General features: G+C 43.1%; 1 protein-coding gene across 1 annotated transcript in view; it reads left to right on the forward strand.

Moving 5' to 3' along the window:
- EZR (ezrin) overlaps positions 1–17,446 on the forward strand; it is a 125,786-nt gene extending 108,340 nt beyond the window's left edge. The window contains exons 10-14 of the mRNA XM_073575688.1: positions 10,633–10,763; positions 11,537–11,697; positions 14,008–14,100; positions 15,037–15,285; positions 16,669–17,446. Coding sequence (XP_073431789.1) covers positions 10,633–10,763; positions 11,537–11,697; positions 14,008–14,100; positions 15,037–15,285; positions 16,669–16,833 — 799 coding nt within the window. The 3' untranslated portion in view covers positions 16,834–17,446. The remainder of the gene's footprint in view (positions 1–10,632; positions 10,764–11,536; positions 11,698–14,007; positions 14,101–15,036; positions 15,286–16,668) is intronic.
- The last annotated feature ends 3,331 nt before the right edge of the window (positions 17,447–20,777 follow it).

Here is a 20,777-nt window from a genome sequence, read left to right on the forward strand (position 1 = left end):
GGCAAACCGCTTTTAAAGCCAGAGCATCAGGAAAAAGTTTTGTCTTACATTGCTGACTCAGCCTCCAGCTCTATCGCCTCCTCTTCTTCAGTTGTAAAAAGTAAAAGCACTGAGTCGTCATTGGAGGCTCATGTTCATGAACCACACCTTTCCTTGTGTCCTTCACCCCAACCAAGATTGAAGGATGACGCAGGCCATCCTACTGATTACTCCATGGAGCTGTTTTCACATACCATGCCTGGATTATCAAGTCAAATGGTGAATTACCCAGGCCAAGATGAATCTGACATGGAGTGCACTGATGCACAGCCGCTGATGGATGATTCTGCTGGTACATTCACTCAGAGCACTACATTGTCCTCGCAGTGTACAGAGCCAGATTTTGACCCTGATGAGACTCAGGTGCCCCTTCCCGCACACTATACCACCATACACGGTGACACAGAGGAAGGTGCACATGACATAGAAGAGGAGGTGATGCATGACCCAGTTGTTGACCCAGATTGGCATCCATTGGGGGAAGAGGGTGCTGCTTCCAATAGCTCAGATGAGGAGCATCCACAGCGGACATCGACATCGCAACAGCTGTTATCTGGCAGGCCCGGAGCACTCCAAAGACAGGTTCCAAACATCAAAAGAGTTGCTGGACAGCTTGTCCAGAGGGTCAAAAGATCACAGCGTGCTAGGCCGCAAAATGTCTGCCAAAGTAGGAAGAGTGCAGTGTGGCACTTTTTTGAACAAAATCCTCATGATCAAGCCAAGGTTATCTGTAAGAAGTGCGCAAAGACCTTTAGCCGAGGGAAAAATCTGAAAAATTTGAATACCAGTTGCATGCTTAGACATTTAACCAGCATGCACTTGCAAGCGTGGACACAACACCAAACCTCAAGTGCCACATGTGCAACTGATCACAACGAAGGTAGTCAGCAACGCTACATTGTTTCCCCCACTGTAAGCCCACCGGTTAGCACAGCAGCAAATGTTGAGGTGTCGTTGCAAGGCCACAGCAGTCAGGGAATCCCACTGTTATATCAACGAAAGACTGATTCAAGGCCATCAGAAAGAACACCAACTCCATCACCATCATCAACCCTCTCTCAGTCCGCCCTGTCCACCGCTACTTCCACCATATGCAGCTCTCAAGTCCAGCTCACCCTCCCAGACACTATGAGTAGGTCAAGAAAGTACTCAGTCTCTCATCCGCGTACACTGGGTTTGAACGCCCACATTGCCAAACTAATCTCGTTTGAGATGATGCCCTTTCGGTTGGTGGAAAGCACAGCTTTCCGCGAACTCATGGCCTATGCAGTACCACGCTATGACCTACCCAGTCGCCACTTCTTCTCTCGCAAAGCCATCCCAGCCCTCCACCATCATGTGAAAGACCGCATTGTCCATGCACTCAAGCAGTCAGTGAGCGGAAAGGTGCACCTCACAACTGATGCATGGTCCAGTCGGCATGGCCAGGGCCGTTACGTGTCCATCACTGCGCACTGGGTTAATGTGGTGGATGCAGGGTCCACAGGGGACAGCGGTGGTGGGACAGTGCTGCCTATCCCACGGTATAGGAAACAGTTGGCTGTAGGCGTTCGACCCTCCTCCTCCTCCTCCAGAAGCGAAAGCTCATCCACAGAGCGCAGTCGTACGAGCACTCCATCTGTAGCTGCCACTGTTGCACACGAGGTGTCCCCCTATCGAGCAGCTAGTGGAAAGCGTCAGCAGGCTGTGTTGCAGATGATGTGTTTGGGCGACAGACACACCGCCGAGGTGCTGGCCGAGTACTTGAAGCGACAAACTGAGTCATGGCTGGGCAGTGTACATCTTGAGGCAGGCAAGGTAGTTAGTGATAACGGCCGTAATTTTGTGGCAGCCATAGCCCTTTCAAAACTCAGCCACATACCTTGCTTGGCTCACACCTTGAACCTGGTGGTGCAGTGCTTCCTCAAAAATTATCCGGAGTTAACAGCCCTGCTCCAGAAGGTGCGAAGACTGTGCGCGCACATCCGCCGGTCGCCTGTACACTCCGTTCGTATGCAGAAGCTGCAGCGATTGCTCCACCTTCCCAACCACCGCCTCATTATCGACATTGCAACAAGGTGGAACTCCACCCTGCACATGGTGGAGCGGCTGTGCGAGCAGAGGCAGGCCATAATGCATTTGTGGGAGGATACACGGCCAGGCACTTTGAGAGCAGACATGGAGTTGACAGGCGTGCAGTGGTCGAAGCTGAAAGACCTTTGTAAAGTCCTTCAGTGTTTTGAGGAATGCACACGGCTGGTAAGCGCAGACGACGCCATCCTAAGCATGAGCATCCCACTTATGCGTCTGCTCATGCAAACTTTGACGCACCTTAAGGAGCAGGCGTCTGCAACCAATGTTGATGAGGAGGAAGAGGAGGAGGGAATCCTTGATGACATTCAGCCATTGTCTGCTCAGGGACCTCTCCTGGACGAAGTGGAGGAAGAAGAGGAGGAGGAGGAGGAGGATGATGGGGATGATTACTTAGGGGAGGAGGATGCATCTCGTGGGGCAAGTGAAAATGTTGGCGTGGCAAGGTCTGGTACAGGGTTTGTGCGTGACTGGAGGGATGTGGATTTGCCAGAAAGTGCTCCTCCACCCAGCACTCGCAGTGCATCATTGACACCGGGAACATTGGCCCACATGTCAGATTATGCCTTGCGGATCCTAAAAAGGGACCCCCGCATTGCCAAAATGATGAACGATGACGACTACTGGTTGGCCAGCATCCTGGATCCACGCTATAAAGGCAAATTACAAAACATCATGCCACAGGAGAACCTTGACCTAATATTGGCTAATAAACAAGCAACTCTGGTAAATCGGTTGCGTGAGGCATTCCCAGCACACAGCAGCGGTGATGGTTCTCACACGAGCCGTACGGGCCGGGGGCAGCTTGGCAGAGGTGTTCGTGGTGCACACAGCAGAAGTGGCGTTGGAGACGGGTTTCATGACAATGTTGTGGACTGATTTTTCAAATACCGCTCACACAACTGGTAATACTGCATCGATGGAAAGTGACAGGAGACAGCAGTTGTCAACTATGGTTACAAACTACTTTTCCTCCCATATCGATGTTCTCCCACACAGGTCATTCCCCTTTGACTATTGGGCTGCTAAACTGGACACCTGGCCTGAATTGGCCCAATATGCCTTACAGGAGCTCGCTTGCCCAGCTGCAAGTGTGCTATCGGAAAGAGTCTTCAGTGCAGCTGGATCAATCCTGACAGAAAAAAGGACCCGTCTGTCAACCCAAAATGTGGATGATCTAACCTTCATTAAAATGAACCACGCATGGGTTTCCAAGGATTTTGTCCCACCTTCCCCTGATGACACATAGGGTGACAGAAAAATGGCTTGCTTTGGTCCACCTCTTCCTGGTACTTCACCTATTTCGCCTTTTGCTTCAGCTGAATGTCCAACATCAACATATGCCACTTTCTAAAACTCCCTAACTGTGCTGCCTCCCCCCCATGGCCGGGGTCACCACCTACCGCACGACACCGTGCGAGTGCCGTTGCCCTGGACAGGTGGGTAGGCCGACTCTTGGGCGCGGGCACTGGCACAGGGTCCCTCATAGTGCAATCAAGTGTCTCTGACGGCGGTGGTGCACACCCGCCGTCAGACACACCGCTGTACTATGAGGGGCCCAGTGCCAGTACCGACGCCCACGAGTGGGCCCCCCTTTCTTGGGCAGGGCCCCAGCATTTGCAATCTTTACCTCTCCCTGCTCCTCCTCTGTGTAATCTGGGCCGTCAAATCCATACTGTGCCTGACACCGTCTGAGCCTGCCTCCTGAGACATATATTTTGAATGTGTACGCTATCCATACATGTTATCCGGGGATACGGTACCCTTTCTAATTTTTGTGCAATGACGTGCAATCCATACTGGGCCTAACACCGTCTGAGCCTGCCTCATGCTGTATAGACATATATTTTGAATGTGTACGCTATCCATACATGTTATCCGGGGATACGGTACCCTTTCTAACCTTTGTGCAATGACGTGCAATCCATACTGGGCCTAACACCGTCTGAGCCTGCCTCATGCTGTATAGACATATATTTTGAATGTGTACGCTATCCATACATGTTATCCGGGGATACGGTACCCTTTCTAACCTTTGTGCAATGACGTGCAATCCATACTGGGCCTAACACCGTCTGAGCCTGCCTCATGCTGTATAGACATATATTTTGAATGTGTACGCTATCCATACATGTTATCCGGGGATACGGTACCCTTTCTAACCTTTGTGCAATGACGTGCAATCCATACTGGGCCTAACACCGTCTGAGCCTGCCTCATGCTGTATAGACATATATTTTGAATGTGTACGCTATCCATACATGTTATCCGGGGATACGGTACCCTTTCTAACCTTTGTGCAATCATGTGCAATCCATACTGTGCCTGACACCGTCTGAGCCTGCCTCCTGAGACATATATTTTGAATGTGTACGCTATCCATACATGTTATCCAGGGATACGGTACCCTTTCTAACCTTTGTGCAATGACGTGCAATCCATACTGGGCCTAACACCGTCTGAGCCTGCCTCATGCTGTATAGACATATATTTTGAATGTGTACGCTATCCATACATGTTATCCGGGGATACGGTACCCTTTCTAACCTTTGTGCAATGACGTGCAATCCATACTGGGCCTAACACCGTCTGAGCCTGCCTCATGCTGTATAGACATATATTTTGAATGTGTACGCTATCCATACATGTTATCCGGGGATACGGTACCCTTTCTAACCTTTGTGCAATGACGTGCAATCCATACTGGGCCTAACACCGTCTGAGCCTGCCTCATGCTGTATAGACATATATTTTGAATGTGTACGCTATCCATACATGTTATCCGGGGATACGGTACCCTTTCTAACCTTTGTGCAATCATGTGCAATCCATACTGTGCCTGACACCGTCTGAGCCTGCCTCCTGAGACATATATTTTGAATGTGTACGCTATCCATACATGTTATCCAGGGATACGGTACCCTTTCTAACCTTTGTGCAATGACGTGCAATCCATACTGGGCCTAACACCGTCTGAGCCTGCCTCATGCTGTATAGACATATATTTTGAATGTGTACGCTATCCATACATGTTATCCGGGGATACGGTACCCTTTCTAACCTTTGTGCAATGACGTGCAATCCATACTGGGCCTAACACCGTCTGAGCCTGCCTCATGCTGTATAGACATATATTTTGAATGTGTACGCTATCCATACGTGTTATCCGGGGATACGGTACCCTTTCTAACCTTTGTGCAATGACGTGCAATCCATACTGGGCCTAACACCGTCTGAGCCTGCCTCATGCTGTATAGACATATATTTTGAATGTGTACGCTATCCATACATGTTATCCGGGGATACGCTACCCTTTCTAACCTTTGTGCAATCATGTGCAATCCATACTGTGCCTGACACCGTCTGAGCCTGCCTCCTGAGACATATATTTTGAATGTGTACGCTATCCATACATGTTATCCAGGGATACGGTACCCTTTCTAACCTTTGTGCAATCACGTGCAATCCATACTGGGCCTGACACCGTCTGAGCCTGCCTCCTGAGACATATATTTTGAATGTGTACGCTATCCATACATGTTATCCAGGGATACGGTACCCTTTCTAACCTTTGTGCAATCACGTGCAATCCATACTGGGCGTGAGAACGGCTGGCGAGCTGTTAAGCAAGCTACAGCACCTGTCCAGACAAGTACAGGGATTCCCTAGCGAGGAGACTTATTTGATTGTTTTCAATGTTGGGACAGCAATTTTTGGGGAGCACTATACTCTGGAGAATGATAGATGGGGCCCACCATACACTGGAACATTCCAAAGGTGGACATCAGACACTGGAGCAGCATTTACAGGGCCCATTATACACTAGAGCATTAGAAATGGGGCCCATTATGTTTGGAGCATTATTTGGGCCCTTAAGACAGTGGAGCTTCATCCATGGGGACCAACATATACTGTAGCATTATGTGGAGCTCATCATATACTGTTTCAAACATTATATGGGACCAATGATTCTGTATGGAGAAATAGATGGGCCTCGTCATGAGATGTAAAAAGTGAGGTATTTTTCATTGTACTATACCGCTATTTCTCTGCCGTATCGGAGCATGATGAGTTGTGGTATGTGTTAAAGGGGCGCTCTTTCGCCCAGGGCACATGAAAACCTGGAGCCAGCCCTCCCCCCCCCACAGTTTGTAGCCAAATAACCCCCATTTTTCAGTGCGTAACTTGTAATATGAAGTTAATTAAGGTTGACAAGCTTAAGAAAGAAGAATTGATGCTTTTGGCATTCAAATGGGCACTGTAGGTGTGTTTCCTGTCCTCCTCTCACTGCCGACTTTTATTCCCCATTGACTTACATTGGGTTTCGTGTTTCGGGACGACCCCGACTTTTCCCTATAATCGGACGATCTTGCTCGACCCGACTTTTGGAAAAGTCGGGTTTCACGAAACGAAAAGCGACCCTAAAAAACCAAAAGTCGCTCAACTCTATTAGAGATGAGAGAATCGACTCATGGGTCCATCGGCCAGGTCTGTAATCTGTGACCACTGGACGGGACTCCTGCAAATCTCCCTACCTTCTGGCATTCCTGGCTCTTCTAATGAATAGCTAGACCCGACATGACATCATCATTGCGGTATGACCCCCCACATGACGTTGTGTTAAGGCCGTTAATCAAAAGAAGATCTAGGAATGCCAGGAATAAAGGCCCCGTCACACTAAACGATGTCCCAGCGATCCCACCAATGATCCGACATGATGGATCGCTGGGACATCGTTAGGCTGATCGCTGGTGAGCTGTCACATAGACAGCCCCAGCGATCAGGACCAGCGATGCTGGTATCTAATGTAAACGTCGGGTATCCAGGAGCCGCGCGACTCCTGAATACCCACTGTTTACCTTGGAAACCGGCGTACACGCTGGTTTCCAAGGTAAACATTGGGTATCTAGGAGCCGCGCGACTCCTGGATACCTGACGTTTACATTAGCAACCAGCGTCGCTGATCTCGCTGCCATAAGCAGCGATGCGCGCTTTGCAGCGGGAGACCAGCAATCGAAAAACAGCCCAGGCCGCTCGAGCACGATCAGCGATAACTGGCAGGGGGGCCAGTCGCTGATCCCCGTCACACACAGCGATATCGCTGATGTGTCACAAAATCAGCGATCTCACTAGCAAGATCGCTTAGTGTGACGGGGCCTTTAGAGATGTACAGGCCACCTGTTCAGCTGCCGAGAGATTACTGTCCTGACTGAAGGACCTGAGTTCGTTGAATCGATTCTCCCATCTCTAGACAGGATGATTAGTCAAAAAGCTTGTTTTAATAACAACAAAATTAAATCAAGTGGTAAAACTGAAGAAACAAAAAAGCACAAATAGGGTCTTATCTGGTTACCAGTTGGTATAAAATATTATAGGTACGCTCATCTGATGGGGTTGTCACAGTCACAACTCCTATACAAGCATGTAAATTGAAAGCAACATCCCTTGTGAGCGCTTCAGAAACTACAGCTGGGCATCTAATCCAGTCTCCCCATTGTTTACCAAATTTACCGAAACCTCCCCTGTTAATATACTGTAAACCTTTTTTTCCATTAAGATTCTATTACTGAACCACTTCATCCACGGAAGGTGGTCCACATGCCAACCAATGTTTGGCAACAGACTTCCTAGTTTGATGAAATATTTTAGCAATGGCCAACTGCACTTGGGAAGATCTGTCACCCACAAGGCCTAACACACAGGATTTTGAGCCAAGTGGGATTTGGATATTATACACCTCCATAGCAAAACTGCCAATACTTTCTCATCAAGAGCATGTCCAAAACTGTGCATTAAATCCTAACCCTCCTCTCTACAATGTGGACAACAGTCATCCGTCCTAAGGCTCATTCTATATAATACTTTTGGAGTTCTATACTCTGTTTAACCCCTTCCTTACTGATGACGGAATAGTACGTCATCTGTAAGTATGCCCTAATTTGAGGTGGGCACCGTCGGTGAGACCACCTCAAAGCCGCGACATGTCAGCTGTTATGAACAGCTGACATGTGCCCGCAATAGGCGCGAGCGGAATTGCCATCCGCCCGCGCCTATTAACTAGTTAAATCCCGCTGTCAAAGCTGACAGTGAGCTCATCGCTGACCCCCGTCACGTAATCGGGGGTCGGCGACACGTTGCCCTGACAACCAGAGGTCTCATAGAGACCTCTATGGTTGTTGCAGGCAGATCGCTTTGAGCACCGCCCGGCACAGCAGTAAATCTGATACATATGGGCGATCTGCTCATCGCCCATATGTAGCAGAGCCGATCGAGTTGTGCATGCTTCAAGTCTCCTATGGAGGCTATTGAAGCATGCCAAAAGTAAAAAAAAATGTTTAAAAATAAAAAAAACCTAAAAGTTGAAATCACCCCCCTTTCGCCCCAATCAAAATACAACAATAAAAAAAATCACACATACACATATTAGGTATCGCCGCTTTCAGAATCCCCCAATCTATCAATAAAAAAAGCATTAACCCGATCACTGAACGGCGTAGCGAGAAAAAAATTAAAAACGCCAGAATTACGTTTTTTTGGTTGCCGCGACATTGCAATAACGGGCAATCAAAAGAACATGTTTGCCCAAAAGTGGTATCATTAAAAACGTCAGCCCAGCACGAAAATAATAAGCCCTCACCTGACCCCAGATCACAAAAAATGGAGACACTACGGGTCTCAGAAAATTGCGCAATTTTTTTTTTTTTTTTAGCAAACTTTGGAATTTTTTTTCGCCACTTAGGTAAAAGAGAACATAGACATGTTTGGTGTCTATGAACTCGTAATGACCTGGAGAATCATAATTGCAGGTTAGATTTAGCAATAAGTGAGTCTAGTAAAAAAGCCAAGCAAGAAACAAGTGTGGGATTGCACTTTTTTTGCAATTTCACCAAACTTGGATTTTTTCTCCCGTTATGTAGTACACAACATGGTAAAACCAATGGTGTTGTTTAAAAGTACAACTCGTCCCACAAAAAATAAGCGCTCACATGGCCATATTGACGGAAAAATAAAAAAGTTATGGCTCTGGAAAGAAGGGGAGCGAAAAAGGAAAATGAAAAATCGAAAAAAGCTCCAGGAGTGAAGGGGTTAAGAAACAATTGGGACCTTCTCTGCGCCATATTTATTGAGACCAGTTCTGTTGATTCATGCACGTCCTCCACCTTTAAGTGGAAAAGCTGCCCACGTTTCTCTCCCACTTGGCCCTGACCAATGCCATAGAATCACAGAGCAAGTTCGGTAATAAAAAAAAATAGTGCGTACCACAAAATCTAACAACCGATTAGAAGAAACAGAAAGATCAGAGATGGCTTCTTTAGCCCTTATTGCATGTCTTTATTGCAAGTACTAAAAAAATTCAGATTGCAAAAGCTAATTTCCTGCTTCAAGTGGTCAAAAGAACAAAAATGGCCATAAGAGAACAACTGATAAATTTCAGCCCCTGATATCTCCATTCTCCAAATCCCTCCAAATGCTACAGTTCCCTCAAATTAGGATTATTCCAAAAGGGAGTATACTTCAAGCAGTTTTTTACATGTCCACCAAATTTTAAGAACTAGGGAGAGGGTGGGTAGCATCCCAAGTTTCCCTTGAATTTGTGAGATTCTTTCAAAGGCACTAATTTATCCCCCTCCCCTCCAAAATCTTTTATTATCAACCCTGCCTCCTGAATTCCCTCCAACGTCCATCCTCTAAAATGTTGAAATTGGTGAAATTGGGAAGCTAAGTAATACCCAGATATGAGGCAAAGCTAATCCTCCGTGATTTTTAGGAAGCTGCAGCTTTTCCAATAATATTCTGGGGACCCTTCTTTTCCACACTATATCTCTGAATATATGATACATTTTCCTGAATTAAATGGGGGGGAGTTATGCAGCACATACGGCATACATGGATTAAGGCACATTTTAATTAGGTTCGTTCTACCCAAAACACACAGGGTAGTTTTCCCCAGGCGCTCACTTTATTCCTCATCTTGATTACCAGAGGACTGAGATTTAAAGGGCTATACCATATTTTTCCGACTTTAAAGCACACTTTTTTCCCAAAAAATTTTGACAGAAAATGGGGGAATGGCATTACATCTTACAGTCCAAATGTAGCTTACCGGGGGAGAGGTGGCAGCAGTGGAACAGGATCACAGGAGGCAGGGTAGCTGCAACAGGAAGATGGCGGTGGCCAGAGAGGGGCTATGTTGCGGATGTTTAAATTTCTATATCACAGGAATATTTGACAAATCCTCCCAGAGATTTATGTCCATAGTACCTAAAAGAAGCAATGCGGACTTTGACCAATTTATAATCAAGCATGAAAAAATCCCAAATCTTTCAATTGTATCTATTATATTTCAGAGGTAGATGTTTGAATTATTACCAGTACATCGGCGTATAAGGAAATCTTTTCCTCTTTGTTCCCAGACTTACAGCAAATCTCGCCATCTTGGAATGCCTTCTAATGATGCATGCAAACGGTTCCCTTTAATAAGAGGAGTTAAACATTTTCCCTTTCCTATTGTTTCCAATACAGACAACAGCTTGAAAATGAGAAGAAGAAGAGGGAAGCCATTGAGAAAGAGAAGGAATTGATGATAAGGGAAAAGGAGGAACTCATGCTCAGGTTGCATGACTATGAAGAGAAGACAAAGAGGGCAGAACGAGGTAAGATGCGGAAGTGACCAGGAATATGCATGGAAAAGTGCAAGCTTTTCTCTGTATCGACTAAGCAATAACTAGACTATTTACAGCACCCGTCCAGCATTTTTTTTTTTTCTCCAGCGCTGGATGGATATTTTAAATGTAAGCTCCCTGCCCCCGTGACATGCTCGCCCTCCAGCATCTTCACCATTTTTCGGCACCACTCCAGTCCCATGGCACCATCTTGTAACAGTAGCTTCTGATTGGTCGTAAGTCAGAAGCTACGTCACAAGCTTTCAATACAAGTCTATGAGAGCCAAAACGACGCTCTCATAGACTTGTATTGAAAAGTGACCTCCTTGCAGGTCCATGAAACACTGGTGCTGCAGGCCGGTTATTTTCCGCCAGAGATTGGCCATAGCGGTGTCGAAAACAAATGAAAATGCCGGAAGGGACTTACATTTAAAGCACCACTCCAGCAGTGTAATAAAAAAAAACTGGAGTGGTACTTTAAGAGTTCTATAGAAAAATTAAGTGCCTGAATGAAGGCTAGCTTTCTTGTATTTATCTCTGTGTGCAACTGCAACTTTTACATAGAGTTTACACATAGAGATTTTTTGTCAAATCAGTCCTTTTGCAGTAATATTTTCTCTGTGTGTATGGGATTATCTTTTTGGAAATTTGGTTACATTGGAACAGAAAATATTTTTTATCATTCAAATGTAAATGTACAGAAGCTTTTGAAAAATCATATTTTTGAGTTTTGCCTTAGATTCATTATTTCTGTTCCTAAACAGAATTATCAGACCAGATCAGAAAAGCCCGTGAGTTGGAGGAAGAGAGACAAAGAGCTCAGCTTGAAGCAGAAAGACTGGAGGCTGAACGCATAGCTGCCCTCCGTGCCAAAGAAGAGTTGGAAAGACAAGCTGTTGACCAAATGAAGAGTCAAGAACAGCTGGTATGACACAAATCCATCCTTTACTTTTATCAGACATTCTCCTAAATCATCTGTGAGAAAAAGTTGCCACTCTTTTTTGCCAAAATGAGAGGTGTGGTTTGAGGATGAAGGTTCACACTGAGTGTAACCTACTTAAATATAGGACTCATTCATGGAGTATCTGGTCAGATGTTTATTTACTTTTGATAGGATGTCAGTTCCTAATTGTTATATTTAGCCTTGACATCTTAACTTATTTTTTATATGAGGATACAAAAAGGTAATCAGCAATCTTGAAATATTCGCTCAATAAGGAAGACATGGAAGATTAAAGAATGGGGGTGTTTATACATTCAGAGCTAGAGGGGAATGGGAAGGGGGGAGCCATGTGGAGCTCCCAACTGACCCCCAACTCGGTAGCCCAACAGGCCAGAGAAGAAAAAATAATAACTAGCATGCCATGAGCATTTTTATTCAATGGAATCTTGATATATAAACCCAGTATTGTCACAAAAAGCATTCACCAAAGTTTCTAATTTGAGGACATTCTAACTTAAATTTCTGTCCTGTCATGGAAAATCTCAGACTACTGCTTCTTCACAGTGATAAAATGGACACTCCCTTCACTGTGTTGACACCTAAAATTTACAGTAGTGTAAATGAAAAATGTGGATGCAACCAGTGTTAGCAAACACCAGGATCTGTCACAGATTACTGACCTCATGACACCTAACTGCCTGAGAGCAATATAACTGTGATGTATACCTACTGTAATTCTATTAGTAGAGAGCTAATAGATACATTAACGGGGTTCTCCAAGAATGTAATAAAATAGTCCCATCTAAGAAAAAACAGTCCTCCCAAGACCTGTGTCTAAACTGGCAGAGGAGATGTACAGTAAGCACACAAACTTCTAAGCTCTGAGAAGAAGTATGTGACAGGATAAATAAATATTGTTCTTGCTGACTGAGTTCAAGAGATTTTTATTCTTCATCCTCAGTCCTTCATACTTAGTCAGCCAAAGAGATTTTTTCTTCTCGTGTCTCAGCCTTAGGGCCCCGTCACACATAGCGATCTCGCTAGCGAGATCGCTGCTGCGTCACAAGTTTTGTGACGCAACAGCGATCTCACCAGCGAGATCGCTGTGTGTGACAGCGATCAGCGACCGGCCCCCCTGCCGGTATCGCTGATCGCTCTTGGAAAGCCCTGGACATTTCTTTGATCGCTGGTCTTCCGCTGGCCCTCACGCATCGCTGCGTGTGACAGGCGGGAGACCAGCGATCAGCTGGTAACTAAGGTAAACGCAGGGTTTCCAAGCACCGTGCGGTGACTAGAAACCCTCTGTGTACCTTAGTTACCAGCGCACTGATTCAGGGAGCTGGTAACTAAGGTACACATCGGGTTTCTAAGTGACGCACGTCCCTTAGAAACCCTCTGTGTACCTTAGTTACCAGCTTACTGCATCAGCGCGCTGGTAACTAAAGTACACAGCGACGCCGGGCGCTCGGCGTTGCTGGTGCTGATCGCTGGTGAAGCTGTCTGTTTGACAGCTCACCAGCGATCACATAGCGACTCACCAGCGATCCTTACACGTTGATATCATTGTCGAGATCGCTGGTGAGTCTCTATGTGTGACGGTACCCTTAGTCTGGCAACTCTGGTATGTGTGTTTACAATAATAATCTGACATTTGAGACACAGGTCTCAGGAGCAGTGTTTCTTCAGACTGCAGTCCATCTTGACACGTGACTAGGATGGACTGCTATTTGAATTACACAAGGCCATTTTTTTACTTTCTTGGAGATCCCCTTTAAGTATCACTCTTTGCTGTATGTGCAGTTTCTGTCAAAATTCAAGCAAATTGTGACTAGTAATTGTTACTAAACCACCATTAAGTTAACCAAACACATCATGCAATTCGCCTAAAAATTCACCCAGTCCACTTACTTTGCTTTGAGTTTTGTTACTCTAATAGCCCAGAAACAATATACCAGTAGAGTCCAGTTTTCAAGTGAGGTCACCTAATATATTAACTAGGACCCAAGTAAGAGAGCTCTCACAAAGCAAGTGGTTTACAGGGGTAAAAAATGAACAGGCAGTTCATAGGCAGGATCAAAAGAGGAGAGAGAAGTCCAAAAGTTTAATTGATGAATTCTGATCGACCGGGCAAGCGTCACTCTCTGATTATAAAGAAATAGGACATTTTCTAACTCTTTTTGCTATTGTATTGTATGCATTTGTGTTTACTGTTATCTATTCCATTACATTATTTTCACTATAACAAATTAATGATAATCATGCAGTTGGGTACAATCTTTCATTTTACTTTAGGCTTCAGAGCTAGCAGAGTATACAGCCAGGATTTCCCTTCTAGAAGAAGCAAAGAGAGCTAAAGAAGATGAAGTTGGTGAATGGCAATTGCGGGTAAGTATTTTTAGTAGGCATTATTTATACTTTGCATAGTCACAATATACCAGTTTCACACAAACTGCTCAGCATTGCTCAAAAGTGAAAACAAAATCAGCCAGTTTTTACTGTACATCTCTGTATTAGAAAATCTATTCTGATGTATTTTGTCCTGACTGAAGCAAAAAGGATGCTCTTTAGGACTGAATGTAACCCTATGGATGTGTTTAGCATACCTGTGAGGAGATTTTCCCACCATATATGCCAACTTGGCTCTAAATGGTATGTAAACATATACTTAATGGATTAGGATTTCGGATAAGAATTGCAAAACAAGGATATGTCGTCTAGGAGAATTAATCAAGCATGAAGGCAACTGTGCACCATAGAAAAGCTAAACTGCTCCTCACCCTTGGGTAACAAAATGGATAGCAGACTGTTATGGGTTCCGCAATGAGTAAATCCTGCTCAATTGAATGTAGAGTGGCCATGTAAGTTGTTAGACCCCATCAAGCTGACAAGTCTGACTTGTTATAACAGTATAAGGGGAGCCCTTTTCATTAAACATTAGAACTGTTGTTGTTATTATTACCATATATTGTTTTTTAGTCCATCTGCTTTATAGGCCCATAGCTTTTAAAGAAAAAATTCTTGTTAATGGAGCGCCTGCCATCTGCCACTTTTTAAATCCATTTATGTGTGGACTCAATGGGGCTGATTTATGAAACTGTCTGCCTTGCCCATTACAACTAATACAAAAAGTTTTGGACAGTTTTACAAATCAGCCACTATTTTTGACAAGTGAATTTTACAATTTTTAAGAGCTGACAAGTCTTGATGTGGCACCATTTACACATCAAAATGTATTTTAGCCTTAGCTTTAATCCCAAAATGTATATCATTCATGTATTTTTCACTATTGTAGTGTTAAGTTTATTTTTACCTGGTTAACAGGCAAAGGAAGCCCAAAGCGATCTTCTTAGGACAAAGGAGGAGCTGCACATGGTCATGAGTGCTCCCCCACTTCCACCTCCACCAGTATATGAGCCTCCACCAGTCAGGGAGTACGTCAACGAGCACTTGCCGGATGACGGAGTAGAATACAGTGCAGAATTCAACTGTGAGGATTTCCATGATGACCGCAAAGAGGAGTCGCGCACTACTGAGGTAGAGAAGAATGAGCGTGTACAGAGGCAGCTAATGGTGAGTGCAGATTTATTTGGCCTTTTAAAATATGAAATAAGTGGCAGATTTATAAAGCATAACCTCTCAATCATTTACACATAATTAATTGGTTAAATAATTATAGCCTTATCCCCTTTTGTTATTAGATAGGCATCTAGTTTTTTTTAGCACCTTGGCAACATCTGATCCAATAATCCTATTTTCACAAAAACAAAAAACATGAAAAGATGAACAATACCTCCATAACTGTTATAACGTTTATCACACACAGAAAACAAAGAAAATCGAAATGGCAAACTCGCATATTTTTGGTCTCCTCTCTTCCCCAAGCAAAATGTAATAAAAGTTGTATGTATCCTAAAATAGTACCCATGAAAAGTACAGCTTGTCCCTCCCTTCATCATACTACTCTTATTGACATACAAAAGCTATTTTTTTTTTTTTTTTACATAAAGTATTTTTCTGGAACTGGGTTTTTTTCTATGGAGCTAAGAACTTAGTGGCTGGTAGTTTCTAACTGTCTACCTGTTGTACCCAGCGACGGTCGTTGCCAGTTCAGATCGGTCACGGACCGCTATTGCCAGCAATTGTTAAGCTTCCGGCGACGTCACTTCAACAGAGCAGCTTATTGTTTTACGCTCTACTGTATCGATGTACCTCAGGGACCCAGCTGTCAACCTGCATGACATCGGCAGTGACGTTCTGTCTACAAAGTAGACCAGAAGACGAAGTGCTGTTCTGTTGATGTGAGCATCGGAGTCACCACCTGAGCCAGCAGAGATCATCGCAGGGCAGAACATGCAGGCATAGTTAGTAACTACCTGTTTGTAATTTTTTAGTCTCATAGGTGAAAAATAACCAAAGTCCCGGATATTCTCTTTAAAATGTTTTTCATATTTTTCTACTTAATAAAAAATAAATAAAAAAACTACATAAATTTGCTATCACTATAACCATAGAACAAAGTTACCAGGTATTTTTTTACTGCAAAGAGAACATTGTAAAAACAAAACTCCAAACAAAATGATGGCTTAAATTGCAGTTTTTCTTTTCATTTCTACCCCACTTGGAATATATTTCCTGGTTTTCAGTTCATTATATGTCACAAAGAAACAAGCCCTCAAAAGGGTATGTTCAGGGATACATAAAAAAGTGATGGCTCTTGAGAGGCGAGGAGAAAGAAACAAGAGTGAAAAATTGACTGAGTCTCCAAAGGGCTAAATGTATCAATTTCCAAAATTAAAAATATCTTTTTTAATTCATTTCTAGTCATTTTTACCTTACTATGTAGATTAGAAAACAAAGCAACCTTTATAGCAGAGATTTATTTTTGCTATGCTGTTATTTTTATGACTCCATAATCAAAAGTTTTGATAAACTTTTCTTAAATTTCTCTACCAGGCTTTGACAAGTGAGCTTTCTCAAGCTCGCGATGACACCAAGAAGACACACAATGATGTCTTACATACAGAAAACGTACGAAAGGGCCGTGACAAGTACAAGACCCTGAGACAAATCCGGCAGGGCAACACCAAACAGAGGATCGATGAATTTGAAGCAATGTAATGGACTTTGTCACCAGACACAGTCATATCTCCATTAAGGATGGATGTACTGAAAGGTCCATGTGTGATAACATTGTATAGTTGACTCATAATAGCTACAAAAGGAAACAATGTTTTTTTTTCTCCACTTTCTACTTTTTTAGACAGCTGGCAGGTCTTTATAGCTACTCGGGGCCAAAATGCATTACGGCTGCCGTATGCAACCGCAGCACATTTTTGCACCAATTATTTAAGATTATAAGTTTATTAGAAATTTATGTTTAACAAGTTACAAGTAATTAATGTTAATATTATGGTGCCAAAAGGCTTGCTGTCTTTGTGGAGAATTAAAAAAAAAAAAAAAAAATTTTGTAAGCCTTGATTCAAATTTTGATCTGGTTCGCAGTTTGGCACCTGATTATCACACTAGATGCCAATGGGTCATTTGTTTATATTATATTTTTTTCACTGTAAATTGCATTGGTGTAATTAAAGATTTCTGGGTGAATATTGTGCCATACTTTCGATCTGTGTAATTTTCACCACCACAAATCTGTATTTACTCCTGGAAACATTTATCTGAGATCAAAGTTTTGAGTGTTAACAACTGAAAATAAAAGTAAAACTATGTCAAATATTTTATTTTCTTGACCATGTGGGTGAATTTAGGTTTGCATTTAGAAACATATCTTTTACAATTAATAAGATGGCTAAAATTTAAGAATTCAAACTATCAATCCCATCATGCCTCAGGATTGATCCCAGATTTTTGCTTTGCAAAGTAGTTTTCTGGTGCTCCTTTTTCCCTTTTACTAAGTAGTACATTCCCTATGACTTGTAGAAAGGAGAATGCAAACAGTGACAACTGCATTGCACATATTTGTGGCTCACAACAGGGGTTGTCATTTCTAAAGGGGTTGTTCACTACTAGGACAACCCCTTTTTAAACTAAATGTTTGGCCCTGATTAAATAATAAAGCCTATACTCACCTCCTATGCCGGATTAGTTCCTGCCGTGTTGGCACTCGCTCTTCATAGGACTGTGATGTGGTGGTATGACGCTGGCGCCCAAATAGCGCTGGCGTCACTGTCTCCGCCTTCTGACAAACTGAGCTAGAATTGGAAGCCATAGATCAGCTGCAGCCTGGACTTCCTCTTCATGTTTAGTTTGTTCAAAGGCGGGGACAGTGACACCAGCTCTGATTGGGCACCAGTGTCACGTGTCACAACACTGCATCACAGCCCCGGGACCGTGAGTGCCGACACCGCTGGAACGGAGCCAGCACACGAAGTGAGTATAGGCTTTATTAAATGCAGAACATTTAGTTTAAGAAGGAGTTGTCCTAGTAGTGGAAAACCCCTTAATATCTATTGAGCTATTAGTAAATCTGCTGAATTAATTAGCAGTGGTTATTATAAAACAGAATCACCTAGAAAATAAACTGAAGAATAATTTTCAGATCTGATAACATGTCCCAGGGTCATTAGAAGAAATATTTTTGATTTTAGCATATAAACCCTATTCATTACAGCAAAGTATGGACCTAGGCCTTTTTTCAACCTATAATAACTATGTAATTATGGTATAAAGAAAAGTTAATAAACTTTATATAGAATTTTCTAATAGTTTCCAATATGTTTCATGTCATTACATGGGAAAAGAGACATTGTTTGCCTGAAACTGGAAGGTCAAATACATATATTTTCATTTTACTCTTTTAGCCAAGTAACAGATAGTTGCAGTAAAATTATAAGTAAAGTTAGTAGTCAAGCATAATAAAATGTGCTCTTCCCCAGGGCCATATTAGGTGTAATTGGAGCCTCTGATCTATTAAGAAGGAGAAACAGTATTTTAAACAAGTCCTTATGGAGGTCACCAAGAAGCATTATAATATATATAGTAATAGTGATTACTGGGATGATAAACAAAGATAAATACATTATTTCAGGTCTGTCTATTAGGATACCTCATATTTTTGGTATTAATTTGTATAGCACAAAAATCTCGTCCACAACAGTAACTAGTATTATGCAGGCAGAAGAAACTGTCCTAGGGTTTATTTAGACATCTATATTACAGCTCAATGTGAGAGCAGAATATACAAAGGCATTTTAGACGTTAATGATTTTGAGAATCTGTCCTTTAGTGGGAGCTGAGGTGTCTGGAAATGGCCACTACACAATGTATGAAGGTGATCAGCTCTGTTCACTAGCACATCCGGCCGCTGATCTCTGTAAGTGTTCATTGTCTGAATCTCATCAGTCGGATATAGATGACCTCTCCTAAGGATGTCAACAAAATCTTAAGCATGGAAAACCCTTTTAACACCTATAATTGGATCAGATCTTGTCTTAGTAATGATGGAAAACAGTTTTCATGAAGGCTTTGAACACCTGATTAAGCCCTTAAGATTTGTATCCACGCTCTTATTATGGCACCATATCATTTGTGCAGCGCTGTAATGTGGCAGAAATGTTATTTATGGGGATTTGGATGAACATGTTTTGTATACACTCTATGTGTGGTTGAAAAAAAAATGATGCCATGTTCCATAGCATTGTTTATGATGCGGGACAGCACCCTTCGGCACTCTGGCAGTTATAAAACAACTTCCAGCATGTGGCGGTCAGGACATTTGAGGATTTGTTTTTTCATTACAGCCACAGTGCCAAAGTTAAGTTAGAGCCATAGTCCTTGAAAACTGCACCCTTGGAACGTTATCCATGTAAAAGCTTTTTCACAGACTTTCACTGTTTTCTTCTTTAAACTTTTGGCAAAGAGAACATGCATTATGCAGAGCACTAAATGCAACTTAAAGCAGGGCTGTTGAGTCGGTAAGCCAAATCTCCGACTCCACCAAAATGGGCTCCAACTCAGACTCCATGACTCAGACTCCACATCCCTGCTTTAAAGGTGGTACATGGAACTCATATGGTACCTGAATGGAACACCTTATGGAAACATTGGTGAAAAAATGGACACATACAAAGTAGGTTGTGCTTTTAGACATAATGCCAGTTGAAACATGTTATAGTGTGTAAGAGACTTTTGACTAATGTTGTCAACCTCATGGTAAAATAGTGCACTTACTTGGCACCAGTATATGCCTTCTTGGCACTTTCATAAAGGTCTAAATAGCGAGATGTGTCTCACACAACATCAGCGGACTCCATCGGAAGTTTAATCACAGCAGAATTATTGTAGCATGCAGTGCTTTGTTTTTAAGGCTACATAATCCCAATGATTCAAGTCCCTAAATGGGGTGCACAAGAACATGCACCAAATGTGCACATAAGCCTGAATCCTCCCAGACAAGGTATCAAAGAGGTTGTTCCCTTTCAGATAGTCTTTGGCCCCAGATTCAGTTTGTTAAAACATAACAAACCCCACTGTACTCACCTTTCCTGATCCCCTGGCAAGTGTCCACCACTGCTCCTGGTGTCTGACCTTGGCTTCAAGTGACAGTGCAGCAGCTAATCAGTAAGCTCAGCGGCTCTGCCAATATAGATGTAATGCCCCCTTCAAAGCCGCTGTGCCACATATTGGCTGCCCAGCTGTTGTGACATCAGAACTATTGACAATGTCAGATGCCAGAAGAAGTGGCGGAGACTCTCCAGGGGAAGTTGGGAACCTGACGACAGTATGGTTTGTTGTGTTTATGGGGCTGAACATTAGCTAAAACAAAAACAACCACTTTACGCTTCTACTTTAGGCTTGGTTTACACAGGCCACATTTAATGCACATTTGTTTAAGTGGCTTCAATAAGAAACAAGGGTTTTTTGCTACATCATGTATGATCCTAGGATGCAATAACATGCATATTGGCTTCCCTTCTTAATTTTATTCCAAAAATAATAAATATACCCCAATTTCTAAAATTAAAAATTATTACTTTACATCTCCCCAGATTATTCTACACCTTCTTGCCTATTACAGCATACAGCTGTTCTATACACAATAGTAG

Source organism: Dendrobates tinctorius, unplaced genomic scaffold (assembly GCF_039654945.1).
Source record: "Dendrobates tinctorius isolate UK_male_01 unplaced genomic scaffold, ASM3965494v1 ptg000046l, whole genome shotgun sequence".
NCBI lineage: Eukaryota > Metazoa > Chordata > Amphibia > Anura > Dendrobatidae > Dendrobates > Dendrobates tinctorius.